We start from the raw sequence: 23,421 nt of genomic DNA on the forward strand, positions 1-23,421 counted from the left end.
ACTGCCATGATATTAATCTCATTGTGTTTCTTCTTCTCGATTGCAGAGTCCTGGTGCGCTATCGCACAGAGACCCGATATCCAGGCTTGGTTGCGCCTTCAGTAGCCAGCTTCACCTGACCTCGGGCCCGACCACGACGAATACCCTAGCCTCTATTGGCCACAGGTAAGTTCAAAGTCCATTCACAAAAGACAGTCCTTTTATGTAGAACAGACATGCTTCAACACATGGCCCGCGGGAGTCATCTGATGTGGCCCGTGACAAATATCATCACTTGAGTAACCCGCGACGCATTTCAACGGTACATATCCAGATCACGTAAGTGGCCCGAGCACATTTCGAAATCACTTGAGGGACACACGGTTCCCTTAAAAGTGGCTAGCAGTACATTCGCAGAATGCTTAAGTGGCTGGCGGCACGCTTTTACATCACCCGAGTGGCTCTCAGCACACTTAGAGATCTTTTTTTTGAGGCCCGTGGCATTTTTATAGGAAACTGTAACGGCTCTAGGTGCATTTCTAGATCATTTGAATGACTCGAAGCGCACTTCCAGATCACTTTGCGTGGCACGTGCCCGTGCACATCCAGCGGCCCGTGGCACATGTCCAGATCCGAGATGAGTAACTCGCGGCAAATTTTCATATCGTCTGAGCTTCTTGATGCACATTTCTAATGAACTCAAGTGGCCCACGATACGTTTCAAAACCAATGAAATGGGCCGCACTTTCCAAAACGTGGTATGGATGAAACGTCATCTGCAGGTCATGGAGCCTTGAAACTGTAGCGTCGGTTGAAACAAGTCAGACCCGCGACACCCACACGCAAAAGAAACTTGCTGATTCGTCGGTAAAAAACACACCAGACCCGTGATACTCACACGAACCGAAACTTTACGATTCACCGATTAAAACACGTCAGACCCGTGACACTCACACGCATGCCCCCCGCCCTCCCCAGAAGGGTGGGCTGACAGTGTTCCAGCCCAGGTCAAAAGTACCATCTTTTTTTGTTTTATTATGCTATAAATTCACCATGGAAGGGCCCGTGAAAAGTCTGGCTTGAGGGCCCGCTAGAGATACCAGCATAGGGGGATCTCCCCAGAATGTGGGGGCCATGCTCACACGCAACCGAAACTTTACGATTCGCCGATTAAAACACGTCATATCCGTGACACTCACACGCATGGTCTCCAGAGGGGTGGGCTGACAGGGCTCCAGCCCCGGGGCACAGGTCAAGTACCATCTTTTTTTTTTGTTTTATTATGCTATAAATTCACTATGTGGAAGGGCCCGCTAAAGATACCAGCATAAGGGGAATCTTTATGGTTCGCAAAGGGGGGCTGACAGGGCTCTAGTTCTAGGGCCCTGGACAGTTCTCATTTTTTGCTTTTTGACGCTATAAATTAACTATAGAAGGGGGCCCGTGAATAGTCTGACCGGGGGCCCGCAAAAGGTTCCACCCTGGGCCCCCCCCCCGCCTGTTGTGGTGTTGTATCTGTATTTGACAGTGAAAACGTTTGGTCACGCTGATGGACCAACACTTCAAGGACAAACCAGTCCCGGAAGAACAATCAAACTTCCTTCTCGATATGTATCCCTCTCCACTGGGGGGGGGGGGGAGTAATGTGGTGTCTCTCCAACATATGTTATTATTATTATTAGTTTTTGTTTCCCCTTGTGTCAACACCACATGGCATACACAATTTAAAGCCGTCTGTTATCTCCATCACCTACGCACATGTCTCTGCTTGGGGAATCATTCAAGTATTACGTCAGCATCGATAGTGCAGGGGATGCAGGGGGTTTCCGGTTTGCTGACTTGTGACAAGGGGGAAGGGTTGGGGGGGGTTATGATGCTTCCCTTTATGAAAATATGAAATATTCTTAATGGCATCTTACTCGGTGCACCAAAAATGAGGGAAAGCATTTCCGCTAGTTATTGGGCGCCTGGACTAACATTCTCCCTATTGGTAAGTCCCACTTTAGTGATCTCTAAATGTTTCACGGATCCTTCAAGTGCTCTGGAAATGTGTCCGGGCCACTTAAGTGCTCTGGAACTGTGCCACGGGAATGTATAATCTGGGAATGTTCCGCAGGTAACTTGAGTGATGTAGAACCACACTGGGGGGGAGGGGCAGCTTAAGTGCTCTAAAATTGCGCCACATGTCATTCAAGGGATCTCTAAATGTGGCACGGATCGTTTAAGGATTGGATTGGATTTTGGGTTTAATGGTGCAAGTACCAAGGATCGTTTAAGTATTCTGGAACTGTGTCGCGGGTTACTTAAGTGGTCTTTGAATGTGCCACGGGCCGTTTAAGCGATCTGTGAATGTGTCGCTCAGTTCATTTTTACAAAATTGGGTTTGGGGGTGGGGGGGGCAGGCCACATCAGATAACCTTCAGGGCCACATTTGGTCTAGGGTTTACCATATATGGCTTAGAGGGTGGGTCGCAATGAATTTCTTAAAGAGAAATTTTGAGTTCTCATCCTTCAAATAGCATTGAAATTTACGGGAGAAGGCGCACGTGCCCCCTATGCCCCCCTCTCCCGCGTACGTTTCTGATCCCACGAATATGCGTTAGGAGGTAGGGGGGTAGTGCTGACGAAATTTTTCTGACAAGAGAGGGAAGAGGTAAGAGTTTTGCTGACAGGGGGTCAAAAAAATGGCTGAAGATTTGTTGACGTAATACTTGAACGTCCCCCTTGCCTCCAGCTTTTTTTCTTCGTTTACAGTTGTTAAATTATTATATTTTCTTACTTAATCAAATGTCCTGAATCTCCTGTAAAAGGAATGTCACTTAAGCCTAATCGCATGCCTGTTTCTGATTTTGGCAGATTTCACCGTCGTGTGGTCGAGAACTCGAACGGCGTCGGACTGACATCGGACAAGTCCACCAGCCTGCCGAGCATCATAGCGCTGCAGAGGATACCCCTGTCCAAGTTGCAGCACCACCACAGGCTTCCTTCCCAGCACCACTACGCACCGCCGCCGCAGTCTGCGAGCAGTGGTGGCAGCGCCATCTCGAACAGCCACGCGTCGAACTCCTCGAACTCATCATCCTACAGCAATCATCAGCATCATCAGCAGCAGCAGCAGCATCACAATAATCATCATCTCGACAATCTCCATCACGTGACTTCTTCTTCCTACGGCGGCGCGCAGCAGAATGGCGGCGGCGGCGGCGCCTCGCTGCCGGCACTCAACATCCGCGCGGCCGGATACGCGTCGTCGTTCCCGCCGGACGTCGGCGACGACATTTCGGCCGAGAGTCCCAACGACGACGAAGACGACGACCTGCAGGCCGAGGCAGCTGAACTCAGGCTGCCCATACACGACTACTACAACAACGGCCACCAGGACGCGGAGGACAGCTGCCTGCAGAAGAACTGCATATCGCCACCGCCGTCTTTCGGCGGCGACTGCAAGCAGAACCCACCTGCGCGGTACGATCCGTACGGAAGGAGATTGCCTCTCATGCCAGAAGGTACTACCAATGCGTCATTATATCTCTCGCCCGTTCTAGTTAATAAGGCCAAGTCATCTGAGAGTTTCAGTCTTCAAGGGGGTGGGGGGCGGTGGGGCTTGTTGTTATTGACGAGTACCCCAAAATTTTTTCATTTACAAGGAGTATGAGAGGGTGGATCAAATGAAAACGGAACAGTAGTCCCGTTCACATGTGCAATAAAACATCCCGGGGGAACGGGGATTTTCGCTACAAACCATTCACATGACGTTTAGTTTATGCCTGTAATCCCCCCTCTTCTTTCCGGAAGTCGTCACTGGTTACGTGGGTTGAACGGAAGTGCTTGATTCAAGATGGCTGACGAAGGAGCTTACAGTAGTTTTCGAGGCACAAAGGATTATGGGAGAGAAGGTCGGTGTCGACCACCAATCCACCCCAAGAAAAATGGACTTCTTTTTTTGATGAGCTTCTCTCTCACCTTTTTTTTCCTTTTTTCCCTACGAGGGGAAAAAGTTGCCACGCCGGTAAATCGCCAAAGCGACCCCCCCCCCCAATCTTGCACATGTGAACGGGGGCTAGTGTGAACTAGCCAAACAAATAATTTGGTTTATTTTTGTATTAGTTTCACGATATTTTTGTGTAGAGGTAGAGCGAAGGTAACCTTTACTGGGGAATGGTTGGACTTGCACTAGGTAGTCTCTAGGAAGCACGTGATGTGGTCTGGCGCTCGGACAACGGTACCGTCCGGCAGGAAATCTGGTTGTCTTTGATGAAGGTTGCTGTCACGGTCCTGGGTTCGAATCCGAGGGAGGAGGATATAGATAAGATATTTTCCCTCTTCTTGAGGCGAGACCACCGATGGACAGCGCCTTCATTTCCAACCCATCTCATTAATGGCAGTAAATTGCAATATAGCGATATGGCCTAAGTTGGTGTTTGGTGAAGTAGTGTACGGAGAGTATGCACTGTCATTGGCTTGTATTCAAGACTGGCACAAGCGTTTCCGCGAGGGACAGGAATCTGCGAATGACGATGAACGACCCGGTTATGGCAGCACCTCCCAGAGATAGAAGGCCTCCGCACGGGCTGCCATAAACGTCATTCAGACTACCTAGTAAGTTTGCCACATTTTGAAACACATCGTCCTATTTCGTTTCCTTCTTATTTTGGCGTAGAATCTTCCTGATTGGCACACTCCGCGTAGTGATTGGATGTGGGGCATAGAAATCGCCAATTCTGAGCCCGATCATTCCTTTTCCCTCACAACGATGATACTGTGGCACGCGAGCAGGGAATTTTTTTTCCCTTTGAATATTCTCAGGGAAAATCGACTACTTACTGACGTCACAAGCAGACTGCTAAGGCCTACCTCTAGGAGGTGCTTTGGTGAAAGAGGGTTGACCAGATAATCTGCTCACAAACGGACGACTGCACAATAAGGGAATATCAGCAAGAAGGTGGGAGTGTGCGTTTCGGTTCCGTTCGTGCCATCATTACAGAGAAACTCCACTACAGGAAAGTGAGTGATATACAAACAGTGGGGAAACGCTTGTGCCAGTCCTACATACTAGTCAATGACGGTGCATGTCCTCCGTACACCGCCTCCGCTCGCCAATGCACGTCACAAACTCCAACGCTTTCTGCCATCGAAAAACGAATAACACCACTTTGCTCTTCTTTAATCGCAAACATTCCGAAAAAGCAACCGAGTGCCTGCACGACGACCACCAGCAACGTGCTTCCGAGCGATTACCTGGGGCAAGTCCATTCTTCAGTAGGGGGGGTTTGTTTACCTTCTTTACCTACACAAAAATCTCGTCTCACACCCATACAAAAAATAATTAAGTTATAGCCGCTGTTCTGTTTTCATTTGATCTACCCTTACACTACAGAATTTTATAGAGATTGTAATGATTAGAGTCCGGATTATATGCACTAAAAAAAGGGACGAAATATGCTCTACAAATATGCAAATATGCATTTAAAAATGCCGAAATATGCACTTAAAAATACCGAAATATGCACTTAAAAATGCCGAAATATGCACTTAAAATGCCAAAATATGCACTTAAAATGCCGAAATATGCACTTAAAAATGCCAAATATGCACTTAAAATTCCAAAATATGCACTTAAAAATGCCGAAATATGCACTTAAAAATACCGAAATATGCACTTAAAAATGCCAAATATGCACTTAAAAATGCCGAAATATGCACTTAAAAATGCCGAAATATGCACTTAAAATGCTAAAATATGCACTTAAAAATGCTAAAATATGCACTTAAAAATGCCGAAATATGCACTTAAAAATGCCGAAATATGCACTTAAAATGCTAAAATATGCACTTAAAAATGCCGAAATATGCACTTAAAATGCTAAAATATGCACTTAAAATGCCGAAATATGCACTTAAAATGCCGAAATATGCACTTAAAATGCCAAAATATGCACTTAAAATGCCAAAATATGCACTTAAAAATGCCAAAATATGCGCTTAAAATGCCGAAATATGCACTTAAAATTCATGGAAAAGTTAAAAATCATCAAAAATGAAAAAATATGCATCACTCACATAAAAATCACTATGCAAAAAAAAAAATTAATTTATAATTGTTATAATTTTATAATTATTAATTAATTAATTTAAAAAAATTATCCCCACATATACCTGCAAATGCAAAAAAACTTCTACATATTTTTCTAGCCGCTCAGAAACAGAATACCAGTAACAAAAGAATTTCAACACTACAGAATCGAATCCCGTTATAACGAACGCCAAGACACCGGAGGAATCACTTCGTTAAAACGAAATTTCGTTATAAAGGAATTACCTTAGCATTGTTCCTACGTAAACTTATTTGAGGGATTAGAAAAGTGTTCGCTAAAACGAGATTTTCGCCTATAACGATATTCGTTAAAACGGGATTCGACTGTATTTCTAAAAACAATTGAACGCTTTTGACATCTCTGGGAATTGCCTTAAAAAATAAGAACATCTCTCTATTAATTCATTAAATTCCTCCTGCGGCAAAAAAAAACCCGATGTTATAAAAATACAGAGAAACCCCCACATTAACGGACACCCCCAGATGCGGTCACCCTTCTTCAACGGCCAAATTATATTTTCCTCTTGTATAACAGAAGTACTCATTTCAAATCCCTGATCAACGGCCACCCCCTCTTTTACGCGAACGAATTCTTGTATCCCGCCAATGAACGCAAAATAGAGGTTTTACTGTATTATTAGCAATATTTATTGCAAAGCCCATAAAAAAAGTGATTACGCGCTTAAATAAACTTTCAAAAATATGCACGTATTCTGAAAATTCTTCGATTTTATGCATTTATATGCACATTAATGCTAAAAAATGCCAAAATATGCAAATGCATATGCACTTGCATATAATCCGGGCTCACGTATTCTGAAAATTCTTCCATTTTATGCATTTATATGCACATTAATGCTAAAAAAATGCCAAAATATGCAAATGCATATGCACTTGCATATAATCCGGACTCACGTATTCTGAAAATTCTTCCATTTTATGCATTTATATGCACATTAATGCTAAAAAAATGCCAAAATATGCAAATGCATATGCACTTGCATATAATCCGGGCTCACGTATTCTGAAAATTCTTCGATTTTATGCATTTATATGCACATTAATGCTAAAAAAATGCCAAAATATGCAAATGCATATGCACTTGCATATAATCCGGACTCACGTATTCTGAAAATTATTCCATTTTATGCATTTATATGCACATTAATGCTAAAAAAATGCCAAAATATGCAAATGCATATGCACTTGCATATAATCCGGGCTCACGTATTCTGAAAATTCTTCGATTTTATGCATTTATATGCACATTAATGCTAAAAAAATGCCAAAATATGCAAATGCATATGCACTTGCATATAATCCGGACTCACGTATTCTGAAAATTCTTCCATTTTATGCATTTATATGCACATTAATGCTAAAAAATGCCAAAATATGCAAATGCATATGCACTTGCATATAATCCGGGCTCACGTATTCTGAAAATTCTTCGATTTTATGCATTTATATGCACATTAATGCTAAAAAAATGCCAAAATATGCAAATGCATATGCACTTGCATATAATCCAGACTCACGTATTCTGAAAATTCTTCCATTTTATGCATTTATATGCACATTAATGCTAAAAAAATGCCAAAATATGCAAATGCATATGCACTTGCATATAATCCGGGCTCACGTATTCTGAAAATTCTTCGATTTTATGCATTTATATGCACATTAATGCTAAAAAAATGCCAAAATATGCAAATGCATATGCACTTGCATATAATCCGGACTCACGTATTCTGAAAATTCTTCCATTTTATGCATTTATATGCACATTAATGCTAAAAAAATGCCAAAATATGCAAATGCATATGCACTTGCATATAATCCGGGCTCACGTATTCTGAAAATTCTTCGATTTTATGCATTTATATGCACATTAATGCTAAAAAAATGCCAAAATATGCAAATGCATATGCACTTGCATATAATCCGGACTCACGTATTCTGAAAATTCTTCCATTTTATGCATTTATATGCACATTAATGCTAAAAAATGCCAAAATATGCAAATGCATATGCACTTGCATATAATCCGGACTCACGTATTCTGAAAATTCTTCCATTTTATGCATTTATATGCACATTAATGCTAAAAAAATGCCAAAATATGCAAATGCATATGCACTTGCATATAATCCGGGCTCACGTATTCTGAAAATTCTTCGATTTTATGCATTTATATGCATAATGCTAAAATAATGCCAAAATATGCAAATGCATATGCACAATCTGGGCTCACGTATTCCGAAAATTCTTCGATTTTATGCATTTATATGCACATTAATGCTAAAAAAAATGCCAAAATATGCACTTGCATATAATCCGGGCTCTAGTAATGATATATATGTCATTGCAGAGGTTCTCAAGTACTACGGGTCCAGGTTGAACAGCTACGAGAGGCACGAGCTACAGGACGGGAAGTACACGGAGGTTTGGTACCTGGGTTTGGAGGCGACCAAGATCGAAGGCGAGGAAGGTGCTATTCAGAACGGTGGCTACGACGACGAGAACGGATCCTACATCAAAGTAAGTACCAAGACCAATTACTTATAACGGGGGGTATCAATTTGCATAATGGTATCGATTAGGTATACAGTCGAATCCCGTTATAGCGGACTCCAAGAGACCGGAGAAATCGCTTCGTTGAAATGAAATTTCGTTATAAAGGAATTCCATGTTTTCGCATTGTTCTTATGTAAACTTATCTGAAGGATTAGAAAAGTGTTCGTTACATCGAGAATTTCGCTATAACGGTATTCGTTAAAACGGGATTCGACTGTGGATTCTGTGGGGGTATCAAGTTTGCATATTGGTATCGATTAGGTATATATACCTTATATATACAGTGGAAAAAAACTCTACCTTGTTTGTTTTCGTTATCTTTTAGGTATTGCATGACCACATATCATACAGGTATGAGATATTAGAGGTGATCGGTAAAGGGTCCTTCGGCCAAGTTATCAGAGCCTTGGACCACAAGACCAATCAGCAGGTCGCCATCAAGATCATACGTAATAAGAAAAGGTTTGGAAATTACAGTTTCACTCTCATTTATTTTATTGGTTCATTTTAGAGATGGGACGAATATTCGGCTGCTGATCGGTATTCCGGCCTATTCGGCCCCTTTGCCGGATATTCGGTTCGGCCGAATATCTGTAAATCTGAGCACAACAAAAATCCTACTACAATAATGTGGAAGTGAGCATGAGTGAGTCACACAAGTAAGTCACTAACTGAAGGATGTGCCTACACAAGAAACGTATTGAGCGACTGAAAGGGGCGAAGAACGTCTAGAGCGGAAAAATTGAGAGCAAATAATGGTTGACATTTTCTTAATTACATGTAAAATTATAACAATCATTGAAGCCGCTGTGGTGGTCGAGTGGTCATAGTGACGGACTCGCATCGCGGGGACCCGAAACCGACCATGCCCCCCCCCCCCCGCTCTGTCCCCATAGGGGATATAAGCTGGTCACCCAGAGGGTTTGGAAGAGCCATGGTGGAAGAGCGATGCAATATCCGGAGCACTAAGCACCAAAAGACCACCAGCGGATAATAAGACAAAAAGTTGAGGTTACATGGGCAGGTGCGTACGCACATCTCCAGCAGGCCACGAAGGGGGGCCCACAAATAACTATAGACACACATATATAAGATATATAAACATATATATACAAGCATATAAACACTCATATATATATAATATATATATACAAGACAGGCGACATTGTCCATTGACAGTAACGGGAATCAAGGCATCGCGGGGACCCGGGTTCGAGCCCCACCGTCGCCACAGTGGTGGTCGGCTGAAGTTGGTTTTCTGTGGTTTCCAACTTCGAGGCGCAAATGCGAGCCGATCTCCCCGTTAAAAAGTCTCGCCACAGAGAGCAACAGCCCTACAAACAGTGCAAATATTCAGTCACTACACATTACTCACTTCACTTCTGAGATATAGATGGCAGCACTGAAAAATCATACACAACCCTAGATACGCACTCAGACTGTTAGGTACACACACTTACAATTCCGGCACAACTCGCTAGGTAGTAAATTGCCTATGGCGATAGACCTGAGTTGTGCTCGGTATGAAAAAAAAAAAAACAATCATTGAAAAAAAATTGATTCCGTAAGTACAGCGATACCTCGGATAACGAACGCCTTGGATTACGAATTTTCTGGTTAACGCAGATTTTTCTTTTTCGTGATTTTTCTGCTTCGGCTAACGAACATTTTCGGTGATATGAATGCATGCACTTAAATGAAATAGCTGCGTCGTGAGCCGAGTTTTCGCACCAATCATCATCAGTATTACTGTCACTAGAGCCCGATTAACTCATGTGACCACCTTGGAATCTTTTTTTTTCCCCCACATGTACCTACACTTTCTCTTTCTGAAATTCTTTGCATATATACCAAATGGGACCCGACTTGAACGATAGGCTACTTTAAAATTTCGTCAGCCCAGGGCAAATGCCCCAAACGGGCAAAACACTGTCGGGCAACAATGGTTTTTGGGCCTGAACAATCACTTTCGGAACGTTTACTCTGGTTACCGTGGTTCCCTAGCAATGCGTTTAAGACGTGTATATGCCTTTACAACGGTTTGTCACTTCTTTAATCCTGTTAGTATATGTATAATAGTTTATGCCTTTATAATGGTTTGCCACATTTTCAATATACTCTCAGTAATGAGGCTTTTTGAATAGACGTCATAATCATCACCATCATCGCTTTGAGGAGGGTCAGGAAAAGGGGGATCCTCATAGAAATCACTATTAAAATTGCCGATTTAACTGCATAAATACGGAAATTTAGTGTGGGGGGGGGGGGGTTCCCTGCCACATCAATAATTTTAAAAATTAAATTGAATTCTCGATTTTTGAAATATTGAATTCGCTTGGAGATACGAAGCCCAGAAAATTAAATATGAAGTAATTAGCCCCGGACCTACTTTTGAGTTCGATATCCATGTAATAACATTGATTTCAACTTTTTATTTATATCTTCTCAAGCATGAAAATTAATGTCTCCGTATTGTCTTTCGATACTTATTTGCATAAATTCATATAGTTTAAAAAAATTAGTTTTATATAGTTTTATATAGTTTTTATATAGTTTTTAAAATTAGTTATGGGCCCCGTAAAGTGCATCGAAAAAATTCCACAGCTTTAATTAAGCCTTTTTGGAAGCTCAAACAGGCAGAAATAGATAACTTGAGGTTCAGGGGGAGGGGATCGAAATACCTAGCACCCATCAAAAAAAAAGGGGGGGGGGACTATTCATTTCTACGTTTCTTTAAATTTAGATTTATTTCTTTCATGAGTCGCGCAGGACGTCGCCATATTGGTTAACTTAGACACGGTTTGCATGTCCCTCAAAGAAAGAGGGAGATATCACGTGATCCAAAAAGCCTCATTGAAGAAAACCCGGGCAGCGCCGTGTATTATAGCTAGTGTGAAATAAATAAGATCTTCAGCATCTCTCATCTTCCTGTATTTTCTCGTTTCATACAATTTTGAAGCCGTTCATTTCAGCCTTCAATCAGTTTTCGCATTTTTCATAGCGCTCCCCCTTGATGTTTTCGTAAGAAACTTATCCTTAAATTTTGGGCAGAACCTGAAACTAATCGAACGATTTTCCATAGAAACATATGGGAAATCACTTCAACGAACGTGATTCCACGACGAATCATCTTTGTTAGCGGACGTATCTAACTGTAATATTAAAATACCGATACAAATTTGATGATATAAAGATACCATTAAGTTTGATTGTCGGTATCAAGGCAATAAAAATCTTTGTTACCAATTTTTTTACATATTTACTTGAATAATAAATTGCACAATTCGATATCAGTTGGAATTACCAATAATTTTATTTGTAACTAGCTATAATACCCGGCGCTGCCCGGGTTTTCTTTCTTCAATGAGGCTTTTTGGATATCACGTGATATCTCCCTCTTTCTTTGAGGGACATACAAACCGTACCTAAGTTAACCAATATGGCGACTTCCTGCGTGACTCATGAAGTAAACAAATCTGGATTTAAAGAAACGTAGAAATGGAAATATTTTTCTTCCTTTTTCAAGGGGCGCTGGGTATTTCGATTCCCCCCCCCCCTTGAACTTCAGGTTATCCATCTGCCTATTTAAGCTTCCAAAAATGCTCAGCTAAAGCTGTGGAATTTCTCCGTGCGCGATGCACTTTACGGCAGTGCCGTCTTAACGCATCCGGGAAGAGGTGCCTCACAAAAATTAGATTTGGTCGAAATTATCTAGAATTTACCTGGTAGGACCTCAGAAAAACCAACTGGCCAGGGGGCCCATGATGCTCTTAAGACAGCCCTGTTTTACGGGCCCATAATTAATTTTAAAACAACCTAAATTATATGAATTTATGCAGTTGAATGCTAAAAGACAATGCGGAGACATTAATTTTCATGCTTGAGAACATATAAATGTAAAGTTGAAATCAATGTGTTATTGCATGAATATCCAACTCGAAAGTAGGTCCGGTTAATAGCTTCATATTCAATTTTCTGGGCTTCGTATCTCTAAGCGAACTCAATATATTTAAAAAAAAATCAAGAATTCAACACAATTTTTGAAATTACAGATGCAGCAGAAAAACCTCATTGAATTTTCGCATTTCTACAGTAAAATCGGATATTTTAACACTGATTTCTAAGGGGATCCTCCTTTACCTGACCCTCAGTGATGCTGATGATGATTATGGCGTCTATTCAAAAAGCTCTCATTACTGCGAAAAAGAGTGGCAAACCATTATAAAAGCATAAACTATTATAAATATTATCACAAAAAAAAAATATTAATAAAATTATAAATATTATAAATATACTGGCAGCATTAAGGTATCCGACTACGTTCGAGAGCACTTTTCTATAAAATGGTTGAGAAGTGAACTTTGATAACATTTTTTGATTGAAAGTGTCTTGAAATGATGGAAACAGTAACAAATTTAGGTCTCCCTATGTTATTTTCTATGAAAAATTCATTTTTATGTCAAATTTTAGGCAAAATTCACATAATATTCGAAACATGATTGCAAAAAATTTTTTGAATGAAATGTTTTGTGATTTTCACAGTGCATTTAGCTAGTGATATTACAGGTTATGAACCAAAATCTAAAGTATTGTGTGATATGCTCATAAGTTACACTCAAATACGTTAATGTACATGTGAATTTTTCGAAATTTCATCCAATATTTCGTCTATAAAACACAGTAATTCAAAAAGTATATGTGATAGACCTTAGATTTTGGTTCATAACCTCAACAATATATAATACAATATCATATTAAAATTTCGTAATGATACAGTGAGTTGATTTTCAGAAATCATGTCACAAACTCAAGTAAAATGTCAAAAATATCATTTTCTGTAAAACGCGTTTAAAGTTTTCATTCTTAAATTACTTGAGGTAGGGGAATGTTTGAAGTACTAAAATCCACCACTTTTGTACATCACACCTTGTTTCATTTCAGCGGTACGATTTTTATTCTTTCGAGCACCTCGAAGTTTTTTTCTAGCCATTTTCGTGGAAGGCAGTGAATGTCGTTTGGACTCTCTGATACGTTCAAAGTCAAAATCAATGAATTTTTCTGCTGTAAAAGAGCATTTGCTTATATTCAACTTATCCATAACTTGGCAAAGTCCTCTAAAACCATCATTGAATTTAATTACAGCAACATATGCTCCTAACTGAAGGGTTTGTAACTCAACAAACACATTTTTTGGTATTATCATCCAAATGACGTTATTGAAACTCTCATTTGCATTTTGAGTTAAACCATGTAAGCATTTACTCAATAGTTTTTTACTACAAAGTTTCAAATATGTAGGCTTTATAATATTTACAATGTTCTCTGGAAGACCATTTCCACTTTGCGTGAACTTTTTTCCTAAAGAAAGAGCCTTTTGGTACTTGCACCAGCTTTTTGGGCCTTTCGGACACTGTCCATGCATCGGCTTCTTTCTGGATGAACAGCAGTGAGCGAATGCTGCAATAGTTGCACTTTGCATCTTTTGAAAATTTCCTGCATTACTTCTGATGGCGATGCCATAATAGTTCTGCAATTTATTTATGAAATCATCTGTGAGTTTGCCTTTTCCACCGAGACCTTTTGTGGTGGCCTTCAGTTTACGTAAATGAGAACCAACTCTTTTCTGTATGTGACCAATACATTCAAACTTTTCTACTGAATTTTGACCATAAATATGCTTTACATTTTCGTAAGCTTTTGAGTCACCATCTCCAAAGTACTGATTGTAGTGCAATCCCCTGAGATGTTCAGAACGCTCGAATATTCTATACGTCCCAACTACTTCCATGTTGCCAGATGATCCTTTATGATTTGAACAAATATGCTCATGTTTTCTAGAGTTAGGATTCTTACAAATTCTGCAAAACTGTGACATGATTTCCACGTCCAAAATTTTACCAGTTTTGACAGATATAACGCTTACTATCCCATTCAATGACGAATAGCCCCGCCGCTGCCACGTTCCATCAACAGACACACCACAATCTTTGACATCATTTGTCGTCGCTGTTTCGCAATGACTTATCTCTGCTGCTGCATTCTTCATGGAATTAATGGCCACTTTTGTTACTGCATGCAGAATCTTTTTCTCTTGATATCTGAATGCTCGTTTTGAAAGGAACGAAGGTAAATTCAATGTGGAACATAAAACCTTTGCTGCTGACAAGCCTTTTCCAATTAGTCTGAGACCGTATATAAAGCGTGTATTTATCTCATTATTTTTGTTTTGCTTTGGTGTGCTTGAAAAACCTTTTGAAAATTGGCAGGTTTTACAGGAAATAGAAAAATTTGAGTTGAGACCAAACCTGGAATCTTCTATAAGAGACAGATTATTGGACAAGCATGTTGGACACAATAGCACAGAAACGACCGATAGCAACACTTCAATGTCAATAATTCTAAACCCTTGCAACTTTTCAGCATTCACATTTTTTGGAAATTCACAAACATTTTTAAGTTTTGAAGCACTAGCAGTTTCCACTCCGGTTTCCAAAGGCACACTTGGAGAAGTTTTTTTTCTTGCTGTTGACGAGCTCGAGCTGTACTGATTTCCAGCAAATTTACGCTTTAGAACACGAGTTCTGGCTCTTGCCATCGCCAAAAAACACGAATAAAGCTTTTAAATAATATAAATAAATTAAAAAAACGTGAAAAATGTAAGATATTGCTATAAAGAATGAGCAGATTCCCGTATAATGTGGTCACGAAAAATGTAAACAAAGATGTAAACAACCAGTTCAAGTTGGTAAAGTGTTGCCAGCTGCTAAAAAATATTTGTAGTGAAATATTTATTCTCTTCAGAAGAATAAAATAAATAACTCTAAAATTAATTTTGCTGGTTTTGATCAAAATAGACTGAAAACAATAGGTAAAACTCTGGATTTATAGCACTTCCGGTCCTTTAAATACCCACTTCCGGTTGTTAAAAGGACACACATCACTACACAAAAGTGGGCGTAACTCCAGTTCTAAGCGTCATATAAACAAAACAAGACCTGTTTTGAAATCGCAAAGAATGGGACTTTCATAAAAGACTTGAAAAGAAAAATCGATATTTTCTTCAAAAATGACGTTTTCAACGTAGTCGGATACCTTAAAGAAGTGACAAACCATTGTAAAGGCATATACACGTCTAAAACGCATTGCGAAGGCAACCACGGTAACCAAAGTAAACGTTCCGAAAGTGATTGTTGAGGCCCAAAAAACCATTGTTGCCGGACAGTCTTTTGCCCATTTGGGGCATTTGCCCTGGTCTGACGAAATTTTAAAGTAGCCTATCGTTCAAGTCGGGTCCCATTTGGTATATATGCAAAATTTGGTGACGATCGATCTAAAATTGTAGATTTGTATAGAGAACATACACACACACACACACAGACACACAGAAAATCAATTTTATATACTGTATATAGATTGCGATGAATTTTTAGAAAACTGATATTCGGCCAAATCACTATTCGTGCCATCCCTAGTTCATTTATCTATTGATCATTTATTGGTTTTGTTTCTTAAATCTTTCGCCAAACCGACTGCCAGGCATTTTAAGCCCCAATCCCGCGATTACTTGGTACGCGACGCAGGGGTATAAGATAACTAAAGTAAAAGATGATTAAAAAAGTCTTTGTTGTGGACGTAAACCGCAAAAACCACAGCCGGCGTGAAGGAAATCCCCTACTTGTGCGGACAAGTCCAGACGCCGGCTGTGGTTTTTGCGGTTTACGTCCAACAAAGACTTTTTATCATCTTTTACTTTAGTTATCTTATACCCTGCGTCGCGTACGAAGTAATCGTGGGACTGGGGCTTTAGAAGCGATAAACCATATTTGAGAGAATTCGATTGAAGAACCTGATTTCGTACGCAGAGCCAGTAGGGGGGGGGGGGGGGGGAAATAAAGGCAACCTAAGAGGGGTCCGTCGAAAAATCACGTCTTCGCTCTCCGTCAAGTCCCCCTTTTTCAATCACTTCAATTTTCCGCAGTTTCCCCTCTTCGAGTCATTTTTCATTACTTTATATTATAGTTTCCAAAACTTTGAGTTCCATCGCCCCCTTCTTAAGAAATTTTTTTCTTTCATCGCCTCCCCCCTCGAACCCACAAGGATCATATGTTATACCCGTGGCTTCTATCGCCCCCCCTAGATCATACCATCACCCACCAGGGAGCGATATCGCCCACTTTGGGAACACTTCTTTATATACTCTTCCGTTTTCAAGTTCTTTTTTCATCACTTCACATTCTCGCAGTTCTCCCACGAGTCTCTCACTTCACATTTGCACTGCTCCCTCTTGAAGTCCTTTCACCATCGCCTTTGCTTTCCGTCAATTCTCCTTCAAGTCCCTTTCCCATAGATTTTACTTTCTATCGGTTCTCCTGCAAGTCATTTTCCCGTCAATTTTGCTCTCTGACGCTTCCGCTTCTTCAAGTCCATTCCTCCCATCGTCTTCACTTCCCGTCGGTTTTCCTTCAAGTCGTTTTTCCATCACCTTCGCTTTCCGATATTTCCCCCTTCGAGTTCATTTCCCATCGGTTCTTCTTCTAGTCGTTTTGGACATTCTCTGCATTTTCCGAAGGTTTCTCCCCTTCGAACTACTTCCCAATCGCTTTCACTTTCCGACAAGCTCTCCTTCAAGTCCGTTTTACGTCGTCTTACTTTTGTGCTAGTTACCGTTTGAGATCTTTCCCCCACCATCTTCACTTTTCAAGTCGTTTTCACATCACCTTCGCGTTCGGACAGTTCTCCTTCACGTCTCCATCTTTTTCCCATCACTTAACATTCTCGCAGTTCTCCCTTCAAGTCTATTTCCCCATCACTTAGCACTCTTGCAGTTCTCCCTTCAAGTCCTTTGCCCATCACCTTCTGAGCTGCTTACAATTGTAACCGTTCTTCAGAAAAGTACGGAACTTTGGTAATGTCTCAATGAAATAATAGGGAAGAGAAAGTGAGAACAAAATAAATAAGTTCCCAAATTCACCGCTACAGGGTGTTCATGCGAATTGCAGAACACCCTGTAACACACGTTCTAGCAAACACGTGACCAAACTGCTCAAGTTGTTATTCACCATAGAGCACGACGTTTATATTACAAGAACGTGCGCTCTTTTCTTGTGAACTCTTTGGGTGAAACTCTTTCGCACGAACGCGGTGATTCCGCTCCAAAAGCACTGCGGACATTTTCAGTATTTAAAGGACGCATCAAAAAAATTCAACCCATCCCTCCATTAAGACGTTCCTGAAGTTTTATAATTTTCTGATGAACCAGTTCAGGCTGTAGACAGCTCAGAAGGACTTCTTAGCCAGGTAACTCAAAGTAAAGACTAAAGCATAAACGTCCAACCAGTGGCCCTCGGAGTCATCGGATGTGGCCGCGTGAGAAATAACCAAACCACTCAAGTGGTGCAATAGCTCCAGATCAATTAAGCAAGCGGAATGACCAGATCACTTGAGCAAGCGCATTGCAGATCACTTAAGCGACACGAAGTGCATTATCAGATCTCGTAAGCAAGCGCACTTCCAAATCAGTTACGCAAGCTGAATGGCCAGAACTTGAGCGCATTTCCAGATCGATTGGGTGACACATACCACAATTCCAGATCACTAAAGTAGCCCGTGGTGCATTTACAGATCAACTAAACTGGCAATGGTATATTTCCCGATCATTTAAACGACTTGCGGTACACTTGCAAATCTCTTGAATGGTTCGCAGAACATTTCTAGATCACGGGATTGGCTTGCGACGCATTTCCAAACCATATGAAGTCACCCGCGCTCCCTATAAGGTTGAGCACCTTTATACCAATAAAGCATAACAAAAATAGCGTCATCCTTTAATATATTACTTTTTTTAACCCTTTAAGCGGCAATGACGAGATATCTCGCCTCCATAAAGGCCTCTTATTTCAACATTGACAAACCCAAATGTTTTGTAAAGTTGATTTCTCAATGGAGAACTTTCCCCCTATACCCCTTAGTCTACACCTGCTGGAAATAGGAGGACAGCCAACTTCTCATTAAAAATGATACGGTATTTTGAGGGGGGAGGTAGGGATTTCTAATTGCCGCTTAAAGTAAAAATAAATGTACCCCCTTTTTTTTTCATTCGAAGGTTCCACCAACAAGCGCTAGTCGAGGTCCGAATCCTGGAGCACCTGTGCCGGAAGGATAGAGACGGCAGCTACAACATGATCAAGATGTTGTGCCATTTCTATTTCAGGAATCACTTGTGCATCGCTTTCGAACTCATGGGGTGAGTAACTCTCTGATCTCTCGCGATTTTCTCTTTCGTGAGCACTGAGCACCTTCCCTGAACAATTTTTGAGGAGAGGATGAGATATATGTTAACAAGTTGTAATCTCTCTTACATACAGGCTGAACTTGTACGAGCTGCTGAAGAAAAACAACTACCAAGGTATCTGCTTGACCCTGATACGTAGGTTCGCTTTCTCACTGGTGCAGTGCCTGAGACTCCTGCACAGGGAAAACATCATACACTGCGACCTGAAACCGGTAATTGTCTTTTGATAGTCTTAAGCCGGGTCCACACCAGCAGAATTCCGCACAGCAAAAAACTGGTTCTGAGATCTGGTTGCACAGCGCGGGAGATTTTAATGATCGATTTCACGTAGCCACGCCCCTAAACTAGTTTTTGTATAGCCACACACACGCCCCATTAGCGATTTTTGCGTAACCACACCCCAACACCGGTTTTGCGTAGCCACACTCCAAAATCTGTTTTTGCCACCAGAAAACTGGTTTTTGTATGGAAACACCGTAAAACCATATTTTCGCGTAGCCACATTCCAAAACAGGTTTTTGAGTAGTCACACCCCCAACAACGGTTTTGCGTAAGTCACACTTCAAAACTGGGTTTTGCGTAGCCGTACCCCCAACAACGGTTTTTCGCAGCAAAACAACAAAACAGGGTTTTTGCATTGAAACACCGCATAACCGGTTTTCGCTCATGCCACACTCCAAAACTGGGTTTTGCGTAACCGTACTCCAACACCGGTTTTACGTAGCCACACCATAAAACAGGGTTTTGCATGGAAACACCGCAAAACTGGTTTTCGCGTAAGACACTCCAAAACTGGGTTTTGCGTAACCGTACTCCAACACCGGTTTTGCGTAACCGTACTCCAACACCGGTTTTGCGTAACCGTACTCCAACACCGGTTTTACGTAGCCACACCATAAAACAGGGTTTTGTATGGAAACACCGCAAAACCGGTTTTCGCGCAAGACACTCCGAAAACTGGGTTTTGCGTAACCGTACCCCCAACACCGGTTTCGCATGGAAACACCGCAAAACCAATTTTCGCGCAAGACACTCCAAAACTGGGTTTTGCGTAGCCGTATCCCCAACACCGGTTTTACGTAGCCGCACTCCAAAACTGGGTTTTGCGTAGCCACACTCCAAAACTGGGTTTTGCGTAACCGTACCCCCAACACCGGTTTTACGTAGCCACACCATAAAACAGGGTTTTGCATGGAAACACCGCAAAACCAATTTTCGCGCAAGACACTCCAAAACTGGGTTTTGCGTAGCCGTGTCCCCAACACCGGTTTTGCGTAGCCACACCAGAAAACAGGGTTTTTGCATGTAGCAAACAACGCAAAACCGGTTTTCGCTCTCCTTAATTCTGTAGGAGTGGACCCGGTGTTGTATTCATCTGCATCCGTTCTTCGCTATTTTGATATACGAGTGTACAATTCCTTTGTTTTTGCAGGAGAATATCCTTCTGAAGCAGCGAGGTGCCAATTCCATAAAAGTCATTGATTTCGGAAGTTCCTGTTTCACCCACCAGAGGGTGTATACTTACATTCAGTCGAGGTTTTACCGGTCGCCTGAGGTATGTTCAACCATTTTATTTTTTCCTCATATTGAATTACGATTCATACTTACATTTTAAACAACGCTTTATGGTTCTATTGATCACTCGGGCATTCATACCCTAACAGGGTGCTCGATGCTTGTTCTCAATATCGCGCTCGCGAGGTATGACCAACGTCATAACCAGTTTTAACCGATTAAAGCTGCCTTCAAGAATATTCACCATTGTGTTGGCGCGAGCATAATCATGTCAAAGTTTTCATAGAGGTGCTCTCGTGATGATAGGCATGAACGGTGCTCGTGACTCGCGAAAGTGTTGAAGACAATCTCTGCCCTTTTCTGACTCTTCGGGTCGATTGAAACAACCACATGACACCCACGTGGATCACGACTTTATGATTCGTCGCTTAAAACACGTCAGACCCATCAGACCCACTTGACTGTTTGTCGATTTAAACACGTCAGACCCATCAGACCCACTTGACTGTTTGTCGATTTAAACACGTCAGACCCATGACACTCATCCAGAATCTGAATTTTTCTATTTGACGACAGGTCCGACCAGTGACACACACAAAAAATCGGAACTTTAGAATTTGTCAATTGAAGCACGTCAGACCTGTGATACCCACACATAATAGAAACTTTACAATTCATCGGAAAAACATGTCAGACCCGTGAAACCCGCGCGAAATAGGTTTTTCCCGATTCGTTGATTCAAACACGTCAGACCAATGGCACTCACACGGAATCTGAACTTTACGAGCTATCGCTTATGTCACAGGTCAAACCTGTGACGTCTACACAGAATTAGAACTTTACGATTTGTCGGTGACAACACGTGAGACCCGTGACACCCACATGCATAGGCGGAGATAGACTTGGAAGTCTGGGGGGGGGGCGCAGTCACTATTGCTGGGGGCATGATGATGATGATGATGTCAATTCATATATACATTAGATCAGCCAACTCCACCTTTGACGCTTTTTCCGCCCCACGCCCCCCCCCGTATCTCCGCCCATGCCCACATAAAACCGAAACTTCACTATTCGTCGGTAAAAACAAGTCAGACCCGTGACACCCACATCGAAATGAAACTTCGCGATTTGTTGGTCAGACCCCCGTCACAGCAACACTAAGTCGGTTCTTCCGATTCATTGATTAAAACACGTCAGACCCGTGAAAACCACGCGAAATCGGTTTTTTTTTTCCGATTCACTGACTAAAGCAAGTCAGACTCATGGCACCCATGCAGATTCGGAACTTTGGAATTTGTTGATTGAAACGCGTCAGACCCGTGAAACCGAAACTTTAAAATTCATCGGAAAAAATGCGTCAGATCTGTGACACTCGCGTGGAATTGAAACTTCACGATTTCTTGGCTAAAACGCGTCAGACCCGTGACACCCACACGGAACAGAAACTTTAAAACTCATCGGAAAAAATGCGTCAGACCCGCGATGCACACACAGATCGGAATTTATGATTCGTTGACATGTCAGACCCACGACACCCACACGCAAATCTGAACTTCACGATTCATCGGTTGAACCACGTCAGATCCGTGACATCCACACAAAATCGGAACTCTACGATTCGTCGGTTTGAAACACATCAGACCAGCGATACCCGAACTTGACCGCCATTATTATTTTATATCGATTGACTGAAGTGAAATTAGATAACTAAAGTGATTTCTTTTCGGTTCAAGGTCATCCTGGGTCTTCCTTACGGTCCAGCGATCGACATGTGGAGCCTGGGTTGTATCCTGGCCGAGCTCTACACGGGCCTGCCGTTGTTTCCCGGAGAGAACGAAGCGGATCAGCTGGCCTGCATCATGGAGGTGCTCGGACCCCCGCCACTTTCGGTCCTCGACATGTCCACGAGGAGGAGACTGTTCTTCGGTGAGCATATCACATATACTCTGCGGAAACATAAAAACCGAGTGTTAAATAAACTGCACATGCTCATTGATATCCGTTGCCCCCCAACCCCGCAGATTCCAAGGGCCACCCTCGATCGACGACCAACAGCAAAGGCAAGAAGAGGAGGCCCTCGTCCAAGCCGCTGACCACTGCCCTCGGCTGCGACGACGAAGATTTCGTCGACTTCCTCAACAGATGCCTCAAGTGAGTTTGGTCTTTGTCGTTCCTGGGGGCATGCCCCCGCCCACATACGTCAGCAGGGATCCTGAGCAGTGCCGTTTTAACACGTGGGACCCACCCAGGCACGGCCCGGGGGGGGGGGTCTCATAAAAATAATATTTGGTTGAAATTTTCGAGCTAAGCACGTAAATTGGCAGGCAAGGTCTCAGGATAATCACTTGGCCTGGGAGGCCCATGATGCTTTTAGGACGGCCCTGCTCCTAGGCTGGGATCTTCGGCCTTCCTCAAGTCAGACTTTCCCCATTATAAATTTATAGTGTGAAAAACAAAAACATCTCGGACTCCCGGGCTAGAGCAATGTCAGCCCCGCCCTTGTGGGGGCCTGGGGGTACTTAGGCGGTGCCTCATTCTAGGATGTGGGGGCCCCAGCAGAGGTGGATTTATGGTGGACTATGAGAATTTTACCGCCTTTCTCTGATTCTTGTGTAATTTTCTTGACCACTCAATTACGTTATCACTCTTTTGGTAACTCACTGACGTGATTCCTCACTCTACAAGTTACTCTTTTGGACTTTCACTGACCCGGCTCACACTTCCTAGATCACTCCCATGTTCACAGACTCTCTAGGTCACTCTTTTGATCGCCCCCACGTTCACACATTATCTAAATCACTGACTGACCTTCAACTCGCTCTCTAGGTCACTCTCATGCGAGGTCACCCTTATTGTCACTCCCATGACCACAAATATATATATATATATACATATTGTTAAAATATCATTTTTTTATATGAAAACAGAAAACAAATTAATTATTTGAACTGGAAAGCAAAAAATA

The 23,421-nt window shown here is 41.9% G+C and overlaps 2 protein-coding genes across 5 annotated transcripts in view; one reads left to right on the forward strand and one right to left on the reverse strand.

The window, feature by feature from the left end:
* LOC149067892 (dual specificity tyrosine-phosphorylation-regulated kinase 4-like) overlaps positions 1-23,421 on the forward strand; it is a 70,152-nt gene that overhangs the window by 37,789 nt on the left and 8,942 nt on the right. For all 4 annotated transcript variants that reach the window (XM_089251991.1, XM_089251990.1, XM_089251988.1 and 1 more), the window contains exons 2-10: positions 47-165; positions 2,836-3,485; positions 8,445-8,614; positions 8,976-9,112; positions 18,753-18,893; positions 19,015-19,153; positions 20,374-20,496; positions 22,190-22,382; positions 22,478-22,607. In XM_089251991.1, the coding sequence (XP_089108117.1) occupies positions 47-165; positions 2,836-3,485; positions 8,445-8,614; positions 8,976-9,112; positions 18,753-18,893; positions 19,015-19,153; positions 20,374-20,496; positions 22,190-22,382; positions 22,478-22,607 (1,802 nt within the window). The remainder of the gene's footprint in view (positions 1-46; positions 166-2,835; positions 3,486-8,444; positions 8,615-8,975; positions 9,113-18,752; positions 18,894-19,014; positions 19,154-20,373; positions 20,497-22,189; positions 22,383-22,477; positions 22,608-23,421) is intronic.
* Positions 13,457-15,277, reverse strand: LOC149067893 (uncharacterized). The gene has a single exon (XM_089251992.1). It carries the CDS (start codon positions 15,243-15,245, stop codon positions 13,548-13,550), a length of 1,698 nt encoding a protein of 565 aa, XP_089108118.1. The 5' UTR covers positions 15,246-15,277; the 3' UTR covers positions 13,457-13,547.

The sequence above is a fragment of the Pholcus phalangioides genome, unplaced genomic scaffold, assembly GCF_987345545.1.
Source record: "Pholcus phalangioides strain wild (caught in Gottingen) unplaced genomic scaffold, Ppha-v1.0 ptg000028l_1, whole genome shotgun sequence".
Lineage (NCBI taxonomy): Eukaryota > Metazoa > Arthropoda > Arachnida > Araneae > Pholcidae > Pholcus > Pholcus phalangioides.

What these genes read in the sequence shown, in the direction of transcription:
- LOC149067893 (XM_089251992.1), bottom strand. Translation starts at nt 15,245, where the DNA reads ATGGCAAGAGCCAGAACTCGTGTTCTAAAGCGTAAATTTGCTGGAAAT.